The sequence below is a fragment of the Dermacentor albipictus genome, chromosome 9 (genome assembly GCF_038994185.2).
Source record: "Dermacentor albipictus isolate Rhodes 1998 colony chromosome 9, USDA_Dalb.pri_finalv2, whole genome shotgun sequence".
Taxonomy (NCBI): domain Eukaryota; kingdom Metazoa; phylum Arthropoda; class Arachnida; order Ixodida; family Ixodidae; genus Dermacentor; species Dermacentor albipictus.
In genome coordinates this window covers 8,164,808-8,186,546 of record NC_091829.1, presented here as the reverse complement: position 1 = coordinate 8,186,546, position 21,739 = coordinate 8,164,808, and the positions used below count along the sequence as shown (strand labels likewise).

The following is a 21,739-nucleotide window of genomic DNA, read 5'->3' as shown; positions in this document are numbered from 1 at the left end:
TTCTGCCTATCGAGTTTTGTCGTGGGAAAGTGTAGTTGGCGTCGCATAACGAACATAAGTGCTCGTAAGAGAAAGCCCTACCTAGGAGCAATCTCCGATTTCCCTGCTGACCATGTACATGCGTGTTTGTCTTTTTTTTCAACAAACCTCGTTGGATTCGGTTCAGTGGTTGTCGAGCAGACTGACTTCTCCGTTGCCATGTATTTAGATAGGAGCACCGGAGGTGAAGAGTAGGGATCGGGGCACCGCGCATACTAAATATCGACAGTTAACTTTAAACATTGCCTTGCCCTGACTTGGCAACAGAACGCCCAGTGGCCGCTCCAAGTCGCTGTTCTCGATAAGGCTTGAAGGTGTACCTCAATCCAAGTGCTTGCGCGGCTTCCCTACACATTCTTGACCGTTGCCTTGTGCACTTACATCCTCACCGCTTGAGTGCTGCTAACGAGATCTGTACCTGCCGTTCTTCATGCAACATCCGCAAAAAAGCTGCAGTTGTGACAGGAGTAGAAGCGCTATTACAGAGGCTTCTGAATGTTCGTGTGGCGGTATAGCGCCGCGGAGTATATCGCGACCATGGCGTCACGCTGAGGGGCGCGAGCTTACGTGACGTGGTGCCGGCTCCGGCAGGCGTGAAGGCTCGCTGCTCCGACCGGCGCGCGTAGCCGCACATGCGTCGGCTGTCTTAATTTCCTTGTCGATAGCTGGTGTCCAAGTATGCAGTGGCGAAAAAATACTCGGCCCTTAGTGGCGTAGTTCTGCGCCCTTATGCATCCTCGAGATGCATATCTTTATACAGGGCGTTTCAGCTAACTTGAGCCAGAGTTTTTAAAAAATATGCCGATGCACTCGAAGACGATGCGACCAAATGCATGTTGCTCACTTTTGTATGTAGTGTGTCACGCTAACTTTTGTACCTTGTTAATTAGATAATTAGTCAAGAATAATTAACCAACTTCTGTAGCAACGAAGCTAGGAAAAAAATCCAATTGGAAAGTTGCAGAGCGGTTTGCAAAATGTCCGAATAAAGAGTTGCTGTCTCTCTGTCTATTAAGTATCAGTGTTTTTCAGCTTACTGCGGATACCTGCGAAGTACAAAAGAATACCGCATGACACGCCCGCTTGCGCGTCGGTATTGCACTGCTCCCAAGCGTTCCGCGCACAAACGGACATAGCATTTAGCCGAGTGTGCTGCCGCTGCATCTGCTTATCGCTATCGTGAACCGCCCCGAGGGAAGCACATCGCTGGCGTAAATCGCACAGCCAACGCCTTCGTCGCTGCCCTATCGCCTTTTAAGCGCCCTGCTAGATGCTATGTTCGTTTGTACGCGGACAGTTTGGGAGCGCTACAATCACGGCGCGCAAGCGGGTATGTAACGTGGTATCTTTTTCTATTTCGTGGGCATCCGCAGTAAGCTGTGAAACACTAATATTTAATAGGTAGAAAATTAGAAACTGCCTAATCGGACGTTCTGCAAAGCGCTCTACACCTTTCTAATCGGAATTTCTTGCCTAACATCGTTGCTTCAAAAGTTTGTTAATTGTTCTTGACTAATTATCTAATTAAGCAATATACAAAAATAGCGTGACACACTACATACAAAAGTGGGCAACATGCATTTAGTCGCGCCGTCTTAGAGCGCATCGACATATTTTTTTTAACTCTGGCTAAAGTTAGCTGAAACACCCTGTATATATTGACACGTATACTTATCTTTATCGGGCAACCACGTTTCGCAGCCTAACAAATGTAATCGCACAGCGTGGGACGCGCCTGTATGTATCCGAAGTTTCTGGAACGTTATCGATGCTTCTATCCGCTGTCTGTTGTCGCCGAACGTTATGTTATCTGATTTCATCACCTGACGCGAATGGTGCAGAACTTTGTGGAAGGCACGCGGGTCCGAACGATCAGTCTGGAACATTCGATGACTGCTCTATAAAAGCCGACGCGCTTGACCCGCTGATCAGATTTTCGACGATCGCCGACTGTGTTCGCCGCTATCGTTGTGCTATAAGTGTAGCCTGTTTTGTGGGCACAGGTTCGCCCAATAAAAGTTAGTTTTGTCTGTTACAGTATTGCTACTGTGTTCTTAACGTCACCACCACGTGACAATATTGTTCTCTGGTTGCACCTATAGTTCTGCTGATACATGCAGCTGAGTGGCCGCTCCTGTTTCGCAGCTCACTGAATGGCTGCCTGAGACGCAATCCTTCTCTGCCTTGCCTGAAATACTCTGGTTTCGCAACTCCAGGCTTCCTGCTTTATACGTCACAGCGTCCACATTCCAGCCGCGACTCACTATCTTCGCGGAGATGCGCTTTGAACGGAGCGGCAGTGTGGGGTAACCTCTCGTTTTCTCAGGAGGGCCGAGAACATCGCCGAGAGAGATAGAAGCTTCTATACATACTAACTTACCGAAAGGCTTGATTCTGCGCGTCGCTCCTAAGGTGTTTGTTCGGATGAATTGTATTTTAATACGCCACAGGAGGGTGTGCTCACAGCTCACCGACGTGTTTCGAACGTTCTGAAGGCGTTATTTTCTCGAAAGACGAACCAAGAGGTCATATTGTACGTTCTTAACCTCGACCCATCTTTTGTCAGGAGCTTTGAACAGTTCAATAAAAAAAGAGAAATAGAAGGCAAAAAATTCGCAGTCTGATTGCAAACTCTTAGTAGCCATACATCAGGCACAGCGCCAGCCGTTAAAAACTAAACCTTAAAACCCGCTAGCATTATCAAAAAGAATACTCAGGTGATGCTGATGCCTTTACCGAGTTCTCCCATGTCTCCACACGTTCACGTCAAAGTCGTTAGAAGGCGCTGCGGTGACTGCCAAGGCGCCAGCTCACTTCACCGAGGTTCACTGCAACTTGGTTGTTAATCACAGCCTTTAGTGTTCAGCATGCTCTTTAGTAGTCTCAACAGTACGTCCACAAGGTCTACTCGGTTCCTGTGAAGCGTCACTTCGATACGGCTTCTCGTCTCCTTGTGGCGATCACTTTTCACCCATGAACCGCACTAAGTAGCTACAACCAAACAGACACATGAAGCCAAGAGAGGAGGCATCTGTTGATGCGTGCGCAGACGCACTCCCTTCTGTTACCACACTTCAAGCACTACATACAGGTTTCGCCTCGCAAATCTGTTGGCGTGGTATGTGGCTGATTTCCGGACAGTGCTCATAATTCTGCTGGATTGTCCGGGGAGCCGACCCGCTATCACAGACGAGCCTGGTCAAACTCGCGCTCACTCGTGGGCCTGCTACACCCCTTGAAGAGTGGGTGGCGGACTCGTCCAATGACCACGTGCAAGTCATGACCGAGCTGAAAACACAACAGTTTGGCAGACAACAGCTAGGACAAAGCGGCCGAACTACGACCAGCATTCCTGAAATAAACTTGATTCTTTATCTCCATAAGCGTGGGTGTGATAGTTAACACCTGACGAGGGCACGTGCGCAAGCTGGTACCGAAAGCGATGACCCGGACTGGTCGGGACCATTAGAAGGCAGATCTTAGATCGAAGCCGTCCTAAAAAGAGAAGTTGTAGTAAGAGCCTGTCGCGCACTTTATTACGTGGTTTTGAAGTATACGCGAATAATTGACAAGGAAGAACGCGTTTCCCCAAGTCGCGTTCGACGTTCGTGAGAGGAGAAAACATCGTGGGGGGAAATGGGGGTGGGTCTTCTACAGGTGTCGATACGGTACTCCGTGACCGGACTTCGAGAGTAGGCCGGGCTTCGAGGTGTGTCAGGCCGCGAGAAGCTCCGCGCTTCGCCCTTCAACGCGATGGCGTCGTATACGGCTGCTGACGTTTTAACTCTGGACGTGCCAGAAGTCCTACACCCATCTCAGAAGCCATCAGGCGTCGGCGCGAACGTGCAGCGGATGCCGGATGACTGTCGCGCGTTTTTTTGCTTTTTATGTGTGTGTATCGTGTCCCTTTCTGCTTTCCCCTTTGATTCTTCTCGTTGTTTGGCTTTTACGAGTGCGACTCGTTTTCTATCGTCCTTTCTTCGCTTCGTGATTGGTTGGTTTCGGGTTACCGCGCGTTCCCTTCCTCCCCATCTGAGAGGAGAGTGACCGGTGGACTCGGGATTAGGCCCGGAACTAGTGAAATACGCCCGTCTTTGCTGGCGTCAATACAGCGTCTATACATACTCTTGTTGGCGTCGCGCGTCGCAACAACTCGGCTCCGAGAAACCATAAACGTATTTCATCTCCGTTTGCTACGCTGGCAATAGAAGATGTTCCACTCTTGCTGGAAAATCGATTTTTATACCACGTGGTCAAGTGAAATCCGCTTTTTGTAAAACGAGAACTCCCCAGCTGAGGGCTACTTACCAGTGCGATTGACCACTGCTTTCACCGCCGAGCCAGCGCGGATACGTTGCAGGATCGCGGTAAGTAAAGGATACGCTTTGCCATTGTTAAATGTTCGACGCAGGCTAGATGTGCGAGGTGAAATAGTCCAAGGGGGGATGCGATAGAGTGTTTGTGAGAGAGATTGATGACATTATGCCTGCTGTTACTGTGGAATAAAGTAGTTTGAACCGGGCTTTCCTCTTTTTGAGCGTGTATGAAGTGAATGTGTAAGAGAAACGTACGACCCTTCATTAAACGTCATAGTGCATATGAGTTTATCCTGCCTTGTACATGCAAGGAACACAAAATAAAGCAGACAACTGGTCATGTTCGACAAAATAGGTGAGTGCTGAAGGCCCTAGTTGTTCTTGTCAAGGAGGCGTCAGTACACAGCTTTTCGCATTAGTTCAGCACGTATCTCGAGTTCAAGTATCTTGTGAACGGCCTGTAAGGTGACAGGGTGTCACCAAGCTTGCGACAATGGGCACGTAATTGCGCAAAGAATGCTGATATTGTCGCTGTATTATCTTCCGAAGGGCGACACGAGGAGAGGATACTCATGTAACTGACGTCGACGCATATCTTAGTTGACGGTCGTCGAGGATCGCTGTCTCTATGGTGCCATATTTCAGCATCTGTATTCCTTCAACCAACTGATGTAGCCTGCGGTATCGCCATGTACCACGGTGGCCATCACACGAACCGTTGAGGAGAATGGTTTGCACCGAATTTGTGTCTGTGTGCGCGCGTGCACTGCGAAGAGAACATCTATTGTAAGGAAGAGCAGGCATATCGCCCTAACGGACGCAGCTCTAGCCAGCTGCACCACGCTCAATGAAGATGAAAATGGTGACAGAGACAGAGAGAGGGATATACGATGGTTGTCGATGAGTACAGAGTTAACAGGCTTGTTGTCATATACACGATTGGCTGACGTCGCCTCTTACAAACATTTCTACTATAAAGACGTGCGTGCGTGCGTGCGTGCGTGCGTGCGTGCGTGCGTGCGTGCGTGCGTGCGTGCGTGCGTGCGTGCGTGCGTGCGTGCGTGCGTGCGTGCGTGCGTGCGTGCGTGCGTGCGTGCGTGTGCGCTTTCAATGTTTGGAGGTCGGGGAAAGAGGGTTTCGGAAGCCTCTAAGGATACCGCAGAAGCCTGTGTTTCTGCGATTCAGTTTCTTGCATAAATGAATAACGCGCGAGGATTCGCAACGCGATACTCGATGACGGCCGCTGATGCTATTAAAGCAGTTACGTAACACGCGCGAGCATGCGGGGCGTACAATAAAATAAAATTCGCCTTGAGGCAGCGGGCCAACATTCTTTGGCGAAAGCATGGGTAAAAGAAACGCTTAAAAGAGCAGAAGGCAAAGCACGGACACGCAACTGCGCGACTTTTCTCCCTCCGGTGGCGTAGGCTGAAGAAATGAAAGCGGCCCTGCCTCTGACAAAGCGCGCGTTTCTCGACCTGTTGCGCGACTGCTCCGCACTGCACTCACGTCTCTCCCTCCCTCTCTCTCTATTCTCGTGCACCACGATCCGCATTCCCCCGCGCAACTTATCCTCGACCATCCCTGCTTCCTTCTTTGCCACTTAATCGTCGCCGGCGTGCGGACCCCGAAAGATCGCACACGGAACGACCTTGCCCCCTATTCGTATTCCTCGCGACGTTCTGCAGGCTCCGCGCTCGGCAGTCCGTAGGGGTGACCTTGCCGGCCGCGCGTACATCGTCTCTCCTTTTATCGTAGCACCTCTCTTAGCCTCTTCTTCTTCTGCGAGCGTTCCTTCTTTCCATTTTATCTTCTGTTCTACTCCCTCTTACTTTCTTCCTCGTCTTGTTTGTCCATATTCCAATACACCACTTCCTTACCGCTTTTGAGCACCAAGCAGTTCGCGCTTATATAACCTGACGCTAATACCGTGCAGTACGGTTGAACCCAGAGGTTGCGGTAGCTAGTCTCGGGCCTGATGCGCGCAGCTGTACTAGATTTGCGAGTACGCTCCGTGGCTGGCGTTCATGCTGGCTTGTCAGGACAGCCATCGCTAAGATGGCTGTCCTGACAAGCCAGCATGAACAAGCCAGATGGCTGTCCAGATGGCTGTAATCGCTAAGAGCTGCTCGAGGTCACGGGTTTGATTCCAGGCAGCAGCAGCCGCATTCTGATGGGAACGGAGTACAAAATCGCTCGTGTACCTGCTTTGGCTGCTCGTTAGAGAACACCCTGGTGGTCAAAATTAATCCGGAGCCATCACCTACGGCGCTACTCGGGGTTACTTAGTTGCGTCGGGATGTCGCACCCAATCAACAAGTCAGTCAGTCGATCACAGCTGCTCGGTACAAAGGCAAGCCACCGGTCGGGGTTTTCGTTCACGACGTTGAGATATAACTGAGCGATAGCAACTGAGCGTTGCGCTCTGTTATTTGCACCGTGGTATTATAATAAATGTGATAGCTCTAATCGCGCTCGTCGTGCAATTCTCTTTGTGTGCAAGATCGCTGCAATACCTTCGACGGGGGTGTGACATCGAGAGACCTCGTTATCGGGCCCTCTAAATTTCTGCATCTGTACCTATTTTCTGATGATTCATTCAATTTTTCATACTATTATCCACGTCACCGAGCGGGTGATCTGGGGCCGATAACGGCGATGTGTACAAGCCGCCATTACGAAAGTCGAAAGGAATGGAAAATGAATTGCGCCTTTGCTAAATGTGACCACCGGATGATGGCACTCGATCTGTCCCGCCTCGGTTGCTTCCGAAAGATATCCGACCTGTTGTCTACTTCTTCAGTGTTCTGTAAGGATTTTTCCCTTTGTGTCTATTCATTTCTTTGCACCCTTATCGCCTACTGCCTTATCTCGGCGATAAGGGTGATAAAAAGAAGTGGCAGCTTCGCCTGAAGGGCGAAGCATCGATTGCGACGGCAAATTAGTTGACAGCCATACGAAGTAAGCATATTAGTTTTATCGACCGTATAAACTTGCAAACATTCGCTTGCTAACGAAATCAACAAGCACGATACCACGCGCGCACAGGTAAACATGAACACATCTCGGTAGATGACCGCGCAAACTCGCTGCCGAAACGCTGGAGTGAGTAAGCGCGGCAGCAGCAGCGAACGAATTGACCATGCTGTCTCTCGCTGCAACGCTATCTAAACGTTTAAAGCACAGCGCATACGAAGCTACCGGCACTTCGCGTACTTTGTTCACATCGCAGATTGCTTTTAAGATGACGCCAGCGCGGACACGTACTTCGTCCACGTGGCTGATCGCGTGCAAGATACCGTGGCCGCGCCGTAAGCAACAGCCGCCGCAGCAGAGTGCGCTCCCCACTGCCCCCCGTGCCTCGCGCGCGACTGAAGACGGCGCGCTTCCGCTTCGCCTTCCTCCTTTGCAAGCGCGAGATTGAGCCGCGATCGTCGGCTGACCCTCGCAAGCTTTCGCTCGCACACACAGCGTACGGCGCGCGGCGGCCACGTTATCGTAGTTGGACTTTATACGGAACATCACGGCGATGGCGGAAATGCGCTTGGAGTGTCCATATATTTACTATCGCAATAAAATAATAAGGTCGTGGCTTCGTGCGATCTTATGACTGTGAGCAAAAGGAATGGAAAATGAAGAGTGGATGTTTCCGGCCTGTGCACTTCACAAAGTATAAGAACGGGATAGTTGGCAATCGGTATTGAGGCGACTAAAGAGCAGAAGCAGGTGAATGACGAATAATAAGGATAGACACAAGTGCCGACTTCCACCTAAATGCTTATTTTCGGAAGTAAATTAGCCATCGATCGCCCTCTGCGAAAATGAACTGTTGCACCGCTGTAGCGTGACATGGGACATATCTTTGTAGCTAGTGTAGCTGTGGTCTCCGTACTGCGGCATCGGTTTCTTCTAAAATCTATTATCCTGCAATGATAGCCCTACACAGTGTCATGTAAATTCAATGAATTTTTAAAAAATAAATTCAATGAAATCGAAGCGCTCGTCGATCCATTGTGGTCTACGCGACCTCCTTCCTTCGATATCGTACACGACGTGAGACTCGAGCCGTACGTCACGGCAGCTTCTGTTCTGTCTTGACAAGCGCCGAGTCGGTGCTCTCGTCCTCGAGGGGAGAGAGAGAGAGAACGGAGGAAGGAAAGGCAGGGAAGTTAACCAGACTGAGTCCAGTTTAGTATTCTCCACCTCGGCAAGGAGAAGGGAGAGTGAAAGAAAGAGAAAGAAAACATCAGTCTATATCGCACTTTCACATGCACTAAGTTACGTGCAGGATGTCTACAGTTGGGCGCTCAAGTCTGTTCTCTTCAGGTAGTGAAGAAGCGCTCGAATGGTTTTCTGTGCTAATGAACTGTGACGCCAGGCTCTCAATATATTTGCTTCTGCTACCGTCCAGTCTATTCAAGGCACACTGGAGAGTCTGAAGTTGGTTATCAAACCGAGAACAGTGGCACAGAAGATGACTGATGGTCTCTTCACACTTGCACTTAGCGCACATCGGTGATTCTGCCGTTCCAATAGCTGTAGAAATTATTGAATGCTACTCCTACCCACAGCCGACACAACAGCGTTGCGTCACGTCTTGAAAGGCATGCTGCTAATTTCAGTTTCAGTGATGGGTCGAGGCTGTGTAAACGGCGGTTACAGTTCTGTGATGTATGCCAGTAACTGAACGTGATGGTACGAGCGAGAATGCGAAGTTCTCTGGCAGCGTCTACTCTCGATAAAGGTATAAGGACTGTCGGTGCTCTAGCCTGGTCACATCAGGCAGCGTCATCGGCGAGGTGATTACCAACAACGCCACACTGTCCCGGCAGCCACTGAAAGATTATATCATGTCCTCGTTCAGAAGCGCAATGGCAAATTTCGTTGATTTGGGACACCAGCTCTTCGTAATTACCACGTCGTAAACCTCGCAAGCTTTGGAGGGCTGCTTTCGAATCACAAGAGAGAGAGAGAGAGAAAAAATGATAAGTGAAAGGTAGGGTGGTTAACCAGGACTGAGCCCGGTAGGGTACCCTACACTGGGGAAAGGGAAAGAGGGAGGGAAAGATTAAAAGAAGAGAAAGTCCACTGGAGATATCTGTCCGTCACACAGTCCGGATCACAGACTCAATCCGGTCGCCCATTTTCTAGATGATGGTATAGTGTCGCAGGAGAGTATAGGGGCCGGTACTATCGGTCGACAGCGATAAAGCGGCCGCTAGAGCACGCTAGAGCTTTGTATCTGTCACTGCTGCTTATGGTCTTTATAACTGTGTAAATAATTCTAAATATACACTATCCTCGTGGCAATATTGAGTTGGCTTGTTTTGCCTTTGTACAGTGCGATTCTCGGACATTGCTAATTTGTTGCCCACATATCCTGCGATTCGCGGGTCGCGGGATCATAAATTTCTGTGTAGCTGTGAAACTGAAGGCAAACCTATAAACCTTTATTTGTATTTAGTGTTTGTCGTCCATTTCTGCGCTGTAGCCACTTTGCATGCGGGCAGCTGTGCGCCTCTCTAGGTCGTGATCGAGATAACGCGGGCTCTATAAATCGAAGACTGTGCACGCTTTTAGCGAACACAGCTGGCTCTAGCCGTTTCACGTGAGCGGAGGTTGCTCGTGGAGGTGCTTCTCTCTCTTTCTCCCTCTATCACTTCCTCCTCTCCTGCGACGATGGACGCGCGAGAGAGGGGGTGGGGCGCAGCGATATCTCTGCAGGACTCGTCGGTGTCGCACAGGCACGCGCAGAGGTAGTAGTGTGGCGCATTCGTTGTGTAGGTCGCCGGAGCGGGAAAACTGGAAAGTTGTCAGCGGCGTGAAATGAGAAACTGGCTTTCTGTGCGCGCGCGCTGCCCGCGAGCTGTTATTCCGCTTGTGCGAGCCGTGGCCGCCGAACCGTTCGCGGTCGCTCTTCTCGCGTGAGTGTGTGCGTCGGCCGCCGACGAAAGTGGAGAGGCGCCATGCCGGACTTTGGCGACTTTCTGCGTCCCCTCAGAACGTGAGTACCGACAGCCTCGCTCTTTGATTTCAAATATTTGCGCCGAGAAACAATGAAGACACATGGGCGTCGGACTATGATTGTTAAAGTCAAGCGATAGCTGCTCGGTAGAGCTGCTGGGAATATTTACTGGTTAGCTATTTGGTGAATGCGCAAAGGTGATGATAGTTTGAAGGAGTGTGGTATTCCATGACGTTTTCTTGAATTAGTGCAGACTGAGAAGAAGTGACGGAAACCATACGAACAAGAAGAAACAGGAGGCAGGTGGATCTATCTATCTATCTATCTATCTATCTATCTATCTATCTATCCATCTATCTATCTATCTATCTATCTATCTATCCATCTATCCATCTATCCATCTATCCATCTATCTATCTATCTATCTATCTATCTATCTATCTATCTATCTATCTATCTATCTATCTATCTATCTATCTATCTATCTATCTATCTATCTATCTATCTATCTATCTATCTATCTATCTATCTATCTATCTCTTACATGCGTTTCCAGCGCTTAAAGGAAATAGGAAATAATAAGAGAAGAGGAAAGGCGCAGGGATAGGTCGGACTTTGTACAAGTAGACGCAAGGACAGCGTCCTACGTGTCCTTGCGTCTTTCCTCTTCCCTTACTTTTTCCTATTTCTTTTAAGCCCTGGAAATGCATGAAATGTCGATTTTCCAACTAGCCCAGCGGTCCGCTTCAAGTACTCTCTCTCTCTCTCTCTCTATTATATACATTATGGTGCGAAACTATACAGACGGTGAGAGATGCTGTGCATCTGCTTATTGTAAGCGATCGTATACGATTCGCAAATTTCTGTATCTCTCTCTCTCTTCTCCTTTGCAAACACTTCTAAGTCCTTGGCTTATAAAAACGGCTCTAGCGCATCACGCGTAAAAATCAATCGCCGTCAAGTACATTGTCCCGCGGTTCGTATAAGAGGCACACGAAATTTATAACGTGGCTTCAGTTGCTCCACTTTTACGCCTCGAGTGCCTACTTCACCGCGCTCAGTTATCCAACATCCACCGCCTGCTCCTTCTTCCAGCCGGCCTGACAAATTGGTTTCGTGAAGGGAGTCATTTTTCTCTGGTGCGGCGTGCGGTGCGTGTAGATGAGAACCCCATACATGTGAAGAACTTAGCCATTCGAAGTGCGACGCTTGGCCGGTATCTCTCTCTTCAATATTTCCTCTGCCTTCGGTTTGACATCTCTATGTAAACTTTGCAGGCTGTTGCATCCCGTATCAGTGTTGCGCAAGTTGCTGGAATGGCCGCTTGCAAAGGTGCCGATCAGTGTGACGATCTGCCGCTAAGCGCGAAGTCGTGGTTTCATTGTAAATCTTTGAGTGGTGCAAGTACTTGAAGTATTGTTGGAACCGTTCCCTCCATTTTATTTTAACGAAGCATTGTTTCACAACATCTCGATGTCGTGCGATAACAAGAGACCAAAGCGATAATATAAGAGAGCGATTAGATGGCATCGAGGGTGCTATGAGGATTATTGATATTGAGGCTTCTTGTCATTCTGGGAGGTCACGCCTTCTTTTGTAGATTAGAACGTAAGGGTATGATTATGTCAAAAGTCATTTGTCAATTTGTTTGAGCCAGTAACGAAATGTTACCCGACACTTGATCGCGTTCACAGAGTGCGAGTCCGTCTTCGTTTGTTCGTTTTCTTGGTATTTCTTTTTCTTTGACACCAGCACGTTGATATTAGCGAAATAGCTCTGCTGTATCGACATCACTATAACCAAGCGTTCTGCTTCTTTGGTGATTGAATACTATGTTCGCCCGCGTTTGTTCCAATGGGCGTCAATCGCGATGTTCGCTTGTTTGAATGACAACTTCGTGTCAGCACCGACACGTGAAGGTTAAACTGAAGGGCGAGGACCTTGGCTACACGAGAGCACTCTTTATCCACCATCCACTTAGTCGTGGCCTCGCCTTGCGCGACTTTCTTGCTTTTTATCTTTCAACTGCTTCGATTAGAAAACATAAGAGGCTCCGCACAATGTGTTGGCGGGCTAGTTGGAGCGAATCCGTAACTAATTTGTTTAACTCAAAACAACGGACACAACAAAGACGAATGTTGGTGGTTTCTGCACGTGGTTCTCACTGCGCATGTTCCTCTAGATTCTGCTGTCTATAAAGGAGTGACGCAATAAAATGATGTCAGTTGAGAGTAGCGCTTTGTCCTGGTCGTCTTTCTTGTGTCTGTTGTCTTGCGCTAAACAAGGTAATTATGGATAAGAGGCTCCAATTATTTCCGCTATCCTCGCTTTTACCATTTTTGGCGCTATACTTCCCTTAGTCGCAACAACGTTCTCGACAGTATGTTCTAGACAGATCGCTCTAAGAACGTATGGAAACTTAGGGGAAAGACTACTGCTCTTTCATATCTGCAGGATGAATGAAGCTATCATCTTCGCCTCTGCTTGCGCTCGGGTGTATTTTCATTAGGAGCCCTTGAGGGGAGCATGAAATCGAAGCCTCTGTTCATTGTTTAATGAGGCTGTAATGAGTGTGTTGAGCTGTGTGATTCATAACTTAAGTCGTTGCGTTGCATGCACTACAGTGTCTTGGCGTTTCTGCCAACACCCGCAGTCGGAGCTCTTTATACGATCTTGCACGCCTGACCTTTTGACACCTGGTTAGATTAAATGTGTGCTCTAGGAATATATTTATAATAGTATGGTGAATATCTAGTACGGCGGGAATATCTAGTATCTAGTAATATTGGTGAATATAATAGTACGGCGTTTCTGCGCCGTAGTCACGTACGGGGCAGAAACCTGGAGGCTAACGAAAAGGGTTCTACTTAAACTGAGGACGACGCAACGAGCTATGGAAAGAAGAATGATGGGTGTAATGCTAAGGAATAAGAAAAGAGCAGATTGGGTGAGGGAACAAACGCGAGTTAATGACATCTTAGTTGAAATCAAGAAAAAGTAATGGGTATGGGCAGGACATGTAATAAGGAGGGAAGATAACCGATGGTCATTAAGGGTTACGGACTGGATTCCAAGGGAAGGGAAGCGTAGCAGGGGGCGGCAGAAAGTAAAGTGGGCGGATGAGATTAAGAACTTCACAGGGACGACATGGCCACAATTTGTACATGACCGGGGTAGTAGGAGAAGTATGGGAGAGGCCTTTGCCCTGCAGTGGGCTTAACCAGGCTGTTGATGATGATGAATATACGACGTACCAATTCTGCAAAGGCATATGCGGGCCCCTAGCTATTTAGCACGGCTTTCAAATTGCGATGCCACTGATGTTGTCTTTACACCTTTTGGCTTCACAGAACGATCTTCTGGCCTAAAATGAAAATGGTTTAATCTCATTTCAATTGGCACTCGCTGTTCTATTTCTACTTCATGTCCTTCTCGACTCATTAGAGCAATTGGAATCTCTGACGTTGGTCAACGTCCATGAACAGTTGTATCATTCTTTTTTCAAGAGTTTACCTGTGGGGATGTCTTTAAAATATGACTGTCGATGGAAGTGCCTTTAGCATTAAATCAATATATATCCGACACAATTGGCACGTGACTGACCGCTCAAGGCACTTCGTGTGTATTGAAGGGCTTCTTTCACGCGTGGAAAAATACCTTTGTGTAGCGCGCATTAAGCAACATAAAGCTGTATCGAGAGTTTTTGTTTCCCTGCAACTTTCTCATTGACACATTCATCCCATTCTAATTTCCGAGAAGCTGACTAATTAATTAAGACTAATTATGTCATTAGACTGATTGCAAAAAATCTTATTATATCCAAGCGACGGCAAACAACATTACCATGGTTCTATCCAGCTACATGGCATTTGCGTATTTTTAAATCTTGGCGCATGATAGTTTAGAGAGTGAAGTGCTTTGCGAGGCGTTCCTGTTGAGTGATCAAGCCCTGAACATCTCTGTGCACGAAGCTCTCACTCTGCTCGTTAGCCAGAATGGGAGAGGATGAAACAAGCCACTTGACCCCGAGTCATTTCACTTCCGGTTTCCGTCAAGGAAGTTCTCCTCTCCCTCTGCATGCTTATCGAACGCATGTGGGAGCTGACACGACGCGACCGTGATGTCGGAGTATTTTTTTTTATTTACTCTCATACCCACAGCGCCATTTGGGCATTACAGTGGGGGGGTTACATACGTCAATGTAAACAGCTTATGGCATCGAATAAACAGCATTAAACAATACAATACAATGAAAGAGAAAAAGAGAAATAAGAAACCGCAACAATGACATGACAAAAATGGTACATCAGGATATCAATGTACAGCACGCAGGAAACGGCGTCATACAATTAAGTAATAAAGCACTATATAATGATAGCAAACTCTGGAATTACTGTATACTGTAAAATAAAGAAGAAAATTTCAAAGGACATTTGCAAAATGTTCATTATTAAGTATACTAACTACGGCAGCAGGCAGTTGATTCCATATTCTAAAATGGTTTTGGGGAAAAAGGTGCTTTTGAAAAGTTTAGTTCTACAAGTGTATTCCCTAACCTTGAGCTCGTGATCTGTTCGTCTGGATATATAATGTGGCTGAAGAATATACTTATTACGGTCTATTCCAATTTGGCCATAAAATATACTGTGAAAAAGTTTCAAGCGGGAAAAAGTTCAAACTCGGGCTCTCCACGCATCGAAAGCGCGGTTTTCGTCCTCAATATATCGTATAGGGTAGCTCGAGGCTCTCGGTATTGTTGTGGCGTCCAGAGGCCATTCGCCAAGTTCTCGATTTCGAATCTTCTTTGACCACACAACTACAATAACAGTACGCCACCTTCATTTTGCACTCATTTCCTACAGTCGCGTAAGCGAAAGGGGGGGTGAGGGGGGGGGCGGTGGAGGGAGGGGTCATACCGGATTAGGTCGTTGATCGATCAAGTTAATAATTGCTTTGCATGGTTATAAATTGAGCTAATGGATGGGGACACTCTATGGAATGTTTACAGACATCAGCGAACATGTTCCCCATAACGCCTTCTCTCTTCTGTGCGTAAAATATACTCGTGACAAAGGCTAATACTTCTTTTGAAAGTCCAAGGCCAACGCTTCATATGAATTATAGGCATTCAGTAAAGACACTGTATGGAGAATCGAGAGACTCCGCAGTTAAATGTTTGTATGATTTCTATAAATTCGCGAACGCAAACATTGGAAAGCGCTAGGAGTGACAATTTACAAACTGAGACAGTTGCAAAAAAAGGTTAGTGCGTAACTTCTTTCTCTCTCTCTCCCTTTCTTTCTCTCCTTTTCTCTCTCTCCAGGGAGTGAGCGCTATTCCTTCTCGATATTTTATTCTGTTTTCCGCGTGAACCCACTTCCCGATTTCACTTTGTCTCGTCATCGCCCCCGGTGCTGTTTTTAAACGACCTCCCCGCCACTGGCCTCCCTTTGCCCGCTACGAGGGCGACGTCGATGCGACTAGAGATGCGCGTTGGTTTAACATGTGCTCCAAATTTGGACCGGCGCCAGGGGAGAGGCGCCCCGCCCTCCCTCGCCTCGAGCCACGTGCGTCGGGGAAAACAACTCTGGCGCGTTCCGCTCGTTAATTCTGCGAGCGGCACGTACACATGCGACGGTCTTTTAGGCATGCTGCTCCGCTTCTTAGAGGACACGTGCACCGGGTGACAGGCTTCAAACCCAGATTGTCAAAACAATCTTCGATTGGAAGCTCGACTGCACGGATGGACGGTTATTACGATGACCCCCTTTGAAGTAGCTGCCGTCGAGTCTGTTAGCTTCACCGTTCTTCTGCACGACGTCTACAACTTCAGGGCTCGCGGCTCTCCGCGGTGCGCTTCGTGAGCTAAATACTGAGACTCCTGGAAATGGGCAGTCCTCTGCGATTCAAGGCCGGCCTTGCAATGTTTGCAGTCGTTTCTCGGACGCGGAACTCACGATCAACTGACGTGCGAAATCGTGAAACTTGACCAGCACTTGAGAGGAAAGGCCGTGATATAACTTTTTAATAGATACCAGGTCATTGCGGTATCATTGTAAATGATGGCGCAGATAAGGGAGCTCGGACGTCAAATCAAGAAGACCGGTGCATCGCCATTCCTCTCTCAGGGACAGGCGCTGCGGGACAGCTTCGCTTTCGAGGACGCACTCTCTTGTGAGCCGAACGGAATACCGCACGCACAAGGCGCGCCAAACTGAACAGACTAAACCCTTCGCTGCAACTCAGACCTCCGGCACGACTGCACCGCAATTTGCGCTAGTCTCTACGAATATGGTAGTTCAGCCAGCTAGGGAATGATGGGTGTAGTGCATGGATTTGTCTGACTTCGTCCTTCTGGTTTCGAAAGGCTTTGCAACTTTGTAGATTGTTGATTTTCATCTAATTACCGCGTTATAAGTCCAACAATTCGCGATGAATATGCACGTGCGCAGAGACGCATTGTCTTGTGTTTACGAAAGGCATTTCTTGAAAATTTAGAAAAACGAAGTGCCATAAGAAACGCCACAAGAGGATCACAAGTCACAAGCACGAAGGTTATAGTACACTGGTAGCTCATTCCCATGGTAGCGGAATGATCGCAAGGCCAGAGTACCCTCCGGGAATATTATTTGGAAACTATGCCACCGAGCGGAGCACAGCCATGTATGATGCTCTGTGATATCCAGAAGTATTCCCTTACTTTTTTTCTGACAATGCCGCTAACGGATGACTATTGCAAGACCCTTTCATCTTCCATATATGGAACAGGAGGGTTGCGAGATCGATTCCCACCGTTGGAAGCCGCGTTCCTCTGAATGAAAGCGTAAGAACTCTCACGTACCGAACACTGGAAGCACGTTAAGGCACCCCTGTTGATGAAACTCAGTCTGCAGCTCTCGATTACGGCGTCTCTCATTGCCACGGCGTTGCTTTGTGACGCTAAACGGGATGATGATGATGATTTAGTGGCATCCCCTCGTAAACGGGGAAATGACAAATAGTCACCTAGCCTGCTTGAGTTAATCACGTATGCTATGCATGCTTTTCATTCTAGCATTTTCATCAACCAAGCGGAAGCGACATCTGGTGGTCATTTCAATGCACTCGTGGAGAATTTTGCCACCGTTGAGGATGTGTTTTTGCCACAGATAGTTTACGTGAAACCAAAACGGCTGGGTCGAGTGCACTCCTCGGTGTTCGGAGTGAACTTTTTTTTTTTTCGTCATGCCGAGACACTTCCTGATCGGCACAAAACGCATCTCTTAGAGGTTTGATGGCCCGTAGGTCGGTCTGTTTGCTCGGAAACGCGGCAGGGCGGAGTTGCACCGCGTGCTCGATTTTCAAAACAGGGTTTGCAATTCGAACGTCGGCATACCTACAGATGACGTCACATTCGGAGCGCTCAAGCCTTGAGCACGATTTTCGTTATTGTAAGTACTACAGGGCTTCCGAGTCAAGAGTTACTTAATGCAGTGTGTTTGCTACTTCTAGACATAGGTGCGTTAATGTCGTTAAATGTTATTTCGAAGCCGGATGGCTTCGCTGCCAGACCCTCACGAATATAAATAAAGAAAAACAGAATAAAGGAAAGTCAATTGAGAAACGCAAGGAATGAAGCGACATAAACAGCCCAAGCGCCTTTTAGCCGCTGTCGCGGACCAACAGAGCGACACCATGAGCACCTGCTGACCTTGTGCAAATGAAATACGCGAAGTACGTTATAGAGTTAGTGCGTTTCCATAGCTTGGTAGGGCGGGGCGCCGTCGTCCTCGGTGCTGCCAAATAAACAAGCCGATGCGCTCGAGTGGGGACTCTCTGGCAAAGAATCGTGTGCAAACGGAATCACGTGCCAGATTCATAAAACTCTCCCAACTTAAATGCGGCTTCTCATCGACAGCCGCGCGCGAACGCCGACCAGTCGTGCGAAATGTTTGGCCTATGTTCGTTGCATTTGTCTGTCTGCTTCATCACGTTGTAACTAAAAAAAGTTGAGCCCCTCGGTTCCTCTTATTCTGCTCGCTGTAGAGGACACGTACGAAATGATGCCTCTTGTGTTCGTTAGACGCATGTTAAAAGTGATGCTGCCGTTTCATTGATGGCAGGGTCAATCTCATTACGAGCATTTCTGATATCGATGCTTGCTGCAGGAGTCCCTGGGAGTCATTCTAGTCCCAGACTTTCGAGACAGCTGTTGCAGGTCGGAAGTCATTGCAGCTAGTCGTGGCGGAGGCTTAGAGATACGGCCCTATTGTTAATTTTTTTTTGCGTCTTTTATGAATTACACCTCCTCTCACTGTGAGAGAGAGAAAAAAATGTGTAGAAAGGCTGTAAAGGTAACTATACTGATTGGCTACCCGGCACGGGGAGATGCAGACAGAAAACGAATAAGCAAAGTAAACTGCGTATACGCGATCCAGGGGTAGCAACTATAGCAAGGAGCATTCTCACACTATTGTGTAAGCCCGTGGACCTCGGGAACTTTAGGAACGCAGATATAGCCTTCTGCGCGGAGCTACTTTCAGAGTGCTCGCATAGCACCTCGTGTTCCGATTGTGGACGATGGTCCAGTCTATCAAGTACTGCACATGTCACTTGCCTCTCAACACGTTAGCGTGGACAACAGCACGAGGGAAGTGAGTAAATGTCTCATCACAGTTGCATGTATCGCCCAAGTGGCTTTTCGCCATTCCTACGAGGCAGGCATATAATTTATAAAACGCAACGCTGAACCACAGAGCGTATGACACTCTCACTGCGAGTGTAGCTGTTTGGCTACTGCTGAAGCAAAATGTAGCCATGCACGCACCCTTATCTCTTCACTTTTCTGCTCGTTTCCCTGCAATCTTCCTCAGTTGAAGGAAGTCATTCACTGGAGACTTCGGGCTGGGGTTTCTCCCTTATACCAGCCATCGCTTTTACCTAAGGTCAATCACATGAAGAAAATGTCCAATGTCCGAAGTGCTCCGCTCCGGCGTCTGCAGCGAATGCCCGCCATCTACTTCGGGCGTGCCCTGGCGCAACGTAGGCCCGCAAAAATGTGCTTAGGCATGTCGAGGATATGAAAAATGCATGTTTATTTGCTTACGTTTTGGCCGTGCCACGGTCGATATGTATGTTGATCCTCAAGTATTATGCCGTTTGGCAGACCAACTGAATGAAAAATAAGGATGTGCGAATATTCGAAACCTTCGAATTACGAATCGTATAGAGTCCTATTCGATCTGGTCTTCGAGTCGAATAGACAGTATACCTAAGCTCGAATATCTTTCGGATACTTTTTGAATACTTCAGGACGTCGAATGCGTCCAAATAAACATAAATTTTAAGCAAGAGTGCGCTAAATGTTCACCCCTGGGGGCACAGTGCAGACATAAAACATGAGAACTTGTGTAGTGGAGCACGCTACGTAACCTAAGTAGGCGTAAGTTACAGACTCTACAGCGATCATTCGCACACTCTGAAGAGCCCTGTGCGTGCGAAGAAATTACTTGCTTGATACGAAGCCCCTTTGTGGGCTTTTATTAAAGAAACGCTTCCTAACGTGCTATGTAATGAGAGAAACTTGCTAACATTAAGAGTACTGGGATATGAACATCGTTTTATATTAGTCGAGATAACGGCTATTCATTATTCGAAAACTTTTCGCAAAGTATTCGATATTCGATTCGATTTGCTTCTGGTACTATTCGATTCGTTTTGAATTCGGTCTCAAAAATCACTCTTCGCTCACCCTAAAAATGATAAAAAAAAGAACTTAATATTTCTCTTTTGGTGTCGCTTTAGCCAGTCGTATTTGTCGTTCTCGGCCTTTGTAGAAAGCAGTGGCCTGCTCATGAGTCTCGTCGCTGTGCTGCTATCGATGCAGCGCTTTTAATTATTGTTGTACGGCAGTTCCACGTGGCTTGCAATCGACACCGAAAGTTCACCGATGCAATTTATTCCTTCCTCAAGCCAGCTTGGCTGAAACAAACTCGACGTGCAAAAGTGCGGTCGCGCTCCCTCCTGCAGCCCGAGCGCTCCGTTCCTTGGCGTCAGGCCTCTGACGTATCAAGGCGCTGCCTGTGACGCCCCTCCCCCCCCCCCCCCTCAATGTTTCCATTCTTCTTGTTCTTAATGAGACCGCTTCCGCGTTGGCTAGCGGCACAAAACGCACAGATGCGCGCGTTCGTATCGTCTTAAAAAAGAAAGAAACACACGAGCAGATTCGTGTCCCGTTCACTACATGAACAGAGGCAAATCGACCCGGAAACTTTGTTTGTTTCGCCGCTATCCTCGCGCGATTTCCTCGTTTTCGAAGCGGGGCTCCTGTTTTGCTCGGCTGCACGCGTTCGCCTTGCAGCCGCCGGGCCACAGAACCTCGATAAGTGCGGCAATGACCGTTCAGTCTTTCCCCACGCGGAATAAGGAAGACATTCCTCTGTTTTGTTCAGATTCGCATATCGTCCTTGACCCGTCGCGGTAGCCCGCCCAGCGGTCAAGGCGTGGGGCTTCTGAGCTCAAGGTCGCGGGTTCGACCCCGGCCGTGACGGCTGCATTCCGGTGGCGGCGGCACGAAAAAAGCGCTCGTGCGTCGTGCGTTGGGCGAACGTCAAAGAACCCCAGGTGGTTAAAAGGAATTGGGAGCTCCCTCCGTGGCGTGCCTCATAATTAGATCGTGGTTTTAGCAAGTAAAACGCCTCAATTTAATTCTTTTTTATCCTTCTCAGACCCGATGAGAGCGCAGGAGTATAACCACTTAGGAAGTCGGTTCTTATTATCGGCTGGTATGGTATATCGGCGAAAATAAAAAAAAAAATCAGTTTATTTACCACGCTTAGATACGGACGGCAGCGCACCTCCATATATATTGAGAGGGTGACCCTCCTCGCGTTTGTTGTGATGAAAACCGCTTTTCTTTGGCTAAACACAAAGATGAACGCGTAACATCGTGTGCCAGGTTGGCGTGTTGATGCTCCATGACTTTCGTGTCAACGCGCATTATTTCAAAGGAATTTGGCGGAACCTTTTCGTCGTCCGTGACAATACAGCGGTCTATGCATCAAATTAGTGTCCATTTCCACTAAAACTGATGCCAAGAACATACCTAAACCGCTTCCACGGTTTCACACTGATCCAACTTTATATTTGGGGAGAATATTTTACCTAGTCGACTGAGTGTTAATCATGATAATGTATAATATGCATAATAATGCACAGTCGAGAGCAAATGTCAAGTGACCACGGCATCAGTAAAAACATTTTAATTCTCCCAACTGCAGCCGTGCAACGTGGAATTGTCTAAGTGCATGTCGTTCGTCGATCAGGCGCAATTTCCGATTTTATTTCAGTCCCTATGCCTAGGCTCCGTATATTTTTTTCGCCGCATCTCGTGCCCCCTGTATTGGCTTTCGAACGTCTGCGGGAAGCATCACGAGGATAT

At 48.0% G+C, this 21,739-nt stretch overlaps 1 protein-coding gene across 8 annotated transcripts in view; it reads left to right on the top strand.

Annotated features, from left to right (window-relative positions):
• The window catches only part of dnc (phosphodiesterase dunce), a 696,777-nt gene that overhangs the window by 575,898 nt on the left and 99,140 nt on the right, over positions 1 to 21,739 (top strand). The window contains exon 1 of one of the 8 annotated variants that reach the window (XM_070524791.1): positions 10,150 to 10,359. The exons of the other annotated variants lie outside the window; for them this stretch is intronic. Within the exon in view, the coding sequence (XP_070380892.1) occupies positions 10,322 to 10,359 (38 nt within the window). The 5' untranslated portion in view covers positions 10,150 to 10,321. Of the gene's footprint in view, positions 1 to 10,149; positions 10,360 to 21,739 lie in introns of those variants that run through there. 8 annotated transcript variants of the gene reach the window in all.